This window comes from Onychostruthus taczanowskii, unplaced genomic scaffold, assembly GCF_017590055.1.
Source record: "Onychostruthus taczanowskii isolate IOZ18803 unplaced genomic scaffold, ASM1759005v1 scaffold413, whole genome shotgun sequence".
Classification (NCBI taxonomy): Eukaryota; Metazoa; Chordata; class Aves; order Passeriformes; family Passeridae; genus Onychostruthus; species Onychostruthus taczanowskii.
In genome coordinates, this window is record NW_024501605.1 from 4455 (window position 1) to 8746 (window position 4292).

The 4292-nt window shown below is 63.0% G+C and overlaps 1 protein-coding gene and 1 long non-coding RNA gene across 2 annotated transcripts in view; both read left to right on the forward strand.

Annotated features, from left to right (window-relative positions):
- The window catches only part of LOC121340614 (SRSF protein kinase 3-like), a 14373-nt gene that overhangs the window by 4140 nt on the left and 5941 nt on the right, over nucleotides 1–4292 (forward strand). Inside the window, exons 2-5 of the mRNA XM_041413483.1 lie at nucleotides 954–1031; nucleotides 1379–1538; nucleotides 2945–2970; nucleotides 3766–4050. Coding sequence (XP_041269417.1) covers nucleotides 954–1031; nucleotides 1379–1538; nucleotides 2945–2970; nucleotides 3766–4050 — 549 coding nt within the window. The remainder of the gene's footprint in view (nucleotides 1–953; nucleotides 1032–1378; nucleotides 1539–2944; nucleotides 2971–3765; nucleotides 4051–4292) is intronic.
- On the forward strand, nucleotides 1362–3900 carry LOC121340613. Its single transcript, XR_005953334.1, has 3 exons — nucleotides 1362–1538; nucleotides 2945–2970; nucleotides 3766–3900. It is a non-coding gene; the product is annotated as an uncharacterized LOC121340613 (long non-coding RNA).

Consider the following 4292-nt stretch of genomic DNA (forward strand, 5'->3'; position numbering starts at 1 on the left):
CCCACCCAAAATCCCTGAGATTCCACCCAAAATCCCACCCAAAATCCCACCCAAAATCTCCCAAATTCCACCCCAAAATCCCACCCCAAAATCCACCCAAAATCCCACCCAAAATCCCACCCAAAATCCCTGAGATTCCACCCAAAATCCCACCCAAAATCTCCCAAATTCCACCCAAAAATCCCCCAAGAAACATCACAAAACTCCACTGAAATCTCCCAAATGCCACCCAAAAATCCCCCAAGAAACATCACAAAACAGCACTGAAAATTCCGCCCCAAATCCCCTCAAATCCCTCCCTGGGACCCCCAGTGGGCTGCACAGAGACCCCAAATCCTTCCCTGGGACCCCAATGGGCTGCAGAGAGACCCCAAATCCCTCCCTGAGTCCCCCAATGTGCACAGAGACCCCAAATCCCTCCGTGGGACCCCAAATGTGCTGCCCAAAACCCCCAGCTCCCCAATTTTGGGGTGCCCCTCCCTCCTTTGGGGTGCCCCTCCCCGATTTGTGTGCTTCTCACAGCTTTGGGGCGCCCCCCCCGATTTGGGGTTCCTCCCCCAATTTGGGATGCCCCTCCCTGATTTTGTGTGCTCCTCACAGCTTTGGGCTGTCCCTCCCCAATTGGGATGCACCCCCGATTTTGGGGTTGCCCCCCGATTTTGGGGCTCCCCCTCCAATTTGGGCCGTCCCTCCCCAGTTGGGATGCCTCCCCAGATTTGGGGTTCTCCCCCAATTTTGGGGTTCCTCCCCAATTTGGGCTGTCCATCCCTGACTGGGATGCCCCCCCAGATTTCTGTTGCCCCCCGATTTCAGGGTGCTCCCCCGATGTTGGGATGCCCCCCATATTTCTGTTGCCCCCCGATTTCGGGGTGCTCCCCCGATGTTGGGATGCCCCCCACATTTGTGTTGCCCCTGATTTCGGGGTGCCCCCCGATGTCGGGGTGCCCGTGCAGGTGCTGGAGGGGCTGGACTACCTGCACACCAAGTGCAAGATCATTGTTGCCCCCCCCGATTTCGGGGTGCTCCCCGATGTTGGGATGCCCCCCCATATTTGTGTTGCCCCCCCGATTTCGGGGTGCTCCCCGATGTTGGGATGCCCCCCATCTTTGGTGTTGCCCCCCGATGTCAGGGTGCTCCCCCGATGTTGGGATGCTCCCCCATATTTGTGTTGCCCCCTGATTTCGGGGTGCTCCCCGATGTCGGGGTGCCCCCCACATTTGTGTTGCCCCCTGATTTCGGGGTGCCCCCCGATGTTGGGATGCCCCCCACATTTGTGTTGCCCCCCGATGTCGGGGTGCCCCCCCGATGTTGGGATGCCCCCCACATTTGTGTTGCCCCTGATTTCGGGGTGCCCCCCGATGTCGGGGTGCCCGTGCAGGTGCTGGAGGGGCTGGACTACCTGCACACCAAGTGCAAGATCATCCACACGGACATCAAGCCCGAGAACGTGCTGCTCTGCGTGCAGGAGCCCTACCTGCGACACCTGGCGGCGCAGGCCGCGCGCTGGGCGCGGGGGGACGGCCCCCCCCGCGGGGCAGGTACCCCAGACCCACCCCGGGGGGTACCCCGAACACACCGCAGGGGGGTACCCCAAACGCACCCCGGGGGTGGAGGGTACCCCTAAACACACCCCGAGGGGTACCCCGAAACAGATCCCATGGGGGGCAGGTACCCCGAAACACACCCCGGGGGGGGGGGGCACCCCTAAACACACCCCGAGGGGGTACCCCAAACGCACCCGGGAGGGGGTACCCCAAACGCACCCCGGGGGGGGGTACCCCGAAACGCACCCCGGGGGTGGGTACCCCGAAACACACCCGGGGGGGGAGGGTACCCCGAAACGCACCCCGGGGGGGGTACCCCGAAACAGATCTCATGGGGGGCAGGTACCCCGAAACACACCCCGGGGGGGTACCCCAAACACACCCCGGAGGGGGAGGGTACCCCAAAAGCCATCCTATGGGGGGGCAGGGAGCCCAAAAGACGTCCCATGGGGGTAGGGAACCCCAAAACACACCCCGAGGAGGTAGGGTACCCCAAAATACACCCTGGGGGGGAGGAGGGTACCCCGAAATCCATCCTCAGAATGCAGGTACCCCAAAATACACCCTGGTACCCCACAACACACCCCGAGGGGGGAGGGGACCCCAAAACACACCCCGAGGGGGGAGGGTACCCCTAAACACACCCCGGAGGGGTACCCGAAACAGATCCCATGGGGGGCAGGTACCCCGAAACACACCCCGGAGGGGTACCCCTAAACACACCCCGAGGGGGTGGGGTACCCCAAAACACACCCCGGGGGGGTACCCCGAACGCACCCCGAGGGGGTACCCCAAACACACCCCGAGGGGGGTACCCCGAAACACACCCCGAGGGGGTGGGGTACCCCAAAACTCACCCCGAGGGGGGAGGGTACCCCAAAACACACCCCGGGGGGGTACCCCAAAACACACCCTGAGGGGGTGGGGTACCCCTAAACAGATCCCATGGGGGGCAGGTACCCCGAAACACACCCCGGGGGGGTACCCCAAACCCACCCCGAGGGGGTAGGGTACCCCAAAAGCCATCCTATGGGGGGGCAGGGAGCCCAAAAGACGTCCCATGGGGGTAGGGAACCCCAAAACACACCCCGAGGAGGTAGGGTACCCCAAAATACACCCTGGGGGGGAGGAGGGTACCCCGAAATCCATCCTCAGAATGCAGGTACCCCAAAATACACCCTGGGGGGCAGGGAGCCCCAAAATACACCCTGGGGGGCAGGGAGCCCCAAAATCACCCCAGGAGTGCAGGTGACCCCAAAATCCGTGGTGTGTGCAGGTACCTGTTGATCCCCCAAAGGACCAGGTGTGCCCAACCCCCCCCGCTCTGGGGGCCCCCAGAATTCGGGGATCCCCCAAATCCCCCCACAGCTGGGCTGACCCCCCCTCCTGTCTGTCCACAGTGAGCTCGGCACCCCAGGAGGAACCTGTGAGTGTGGCTGCACACCGGTGCACGTGTGTGTGTGTGTGTGCTTACCTGTGTGTGTGTGTGTGCTTACACGTGTGTGTGTGTGTGTGCTTACCTGTGTGCTCAGCTGTGTGTGTGTGCTCACCTGTGTGTGTGTGCTCACCTGTGTGTGTGTGTGTGTGCTCACCTGTGTGCTCACTTGTGTGTGCTTACATGTGTGTGTGTGTGCTCACCTGTGTGTGTGTGTGTGCTTACATGTGTGTGTGTGTGTGTGCTCACCTGTGTGTGTGTGTGTGCTCACCTGTGTGCTCACTTGTGTGTGCTTACATGTGTGTGTGTGTGCTCACCTGTGTGTGTGTGTGTGCTTACATGTGTGTGTGTGTGTGTGCTCACCTGTGTGTGTGTGTGTGCTCACCTGTGTGTGTGTGTGTGCCTGTGTGTGCTCACCAGTGTGTGTGTGCTCACCTGTGTGTGTGTGCTCACACCTATGCGTTATTGCACACCTGTGTGCTCTCACCTTTGCATGCTGCATGCTCACCTGTCCTTGCACACCTGTGTGTGCTCTCACCTGTGTGCTCTCACTTATCGTTGCACACCTGTGTGCTCACCTGTCCTTGCACACCTGTGTGTGCCCTCACACCCGAGCACGCTCCCCTGTGTGCACGCATGGTTTTGCACACCTGTCTGCCCTTTGCCCCCCACAATCAAAGCCCCCCCCAGTCCCAAACTCCCCAAAACCGACGGGAATCCCCCCAAAATTGGGTAAATCCCCCCAAAACCGAGGGAATCCCCCCAAAATCCATCAATCCCCCCCAGGAGCGGCTGTCGCGGGCTCAGCGGCGCCGGCGGCGGCGGCGACAGCGGCGACAGCGGCAGCTGCTGGCAGAGAGACTGCGGGACCTGGAGCGGCTGCGCGACACCGCGGGGACACCGGGGACAGCCAGCGACACCTCAATCCCCCCCAGGAGCGGCTGTCGCGGGCTCAGCGGCGCCGGCGGCGGCGGCGACAGCGGCGACAGCGGCAGCTGCTGGCAGAGAGACTGCGGGACCTGGAGCGGCTGCGCGACACCGCGGGGACACCGGGGACAGCCAGCGACACCGGTCAGTGCGGGGGGACATTGGGGACAGCCAGCGACACCGGTCAGTGCGGGGGGACACCGGGGACAGCCAGCGACCCCGGTCAGTGCGGGGGGACACCGGGGACAGCCAGCGACACCGGTCAGTGCTGGGGGACACCGGGGACAGGCAGCGACACCGGTCAGTGCTGGGGGACATTGGGGACAGCCAGCGACACCGGTCAGTGCGGGGGGACATTGGGGACAGCCAGCGACACCGGTCAGTGC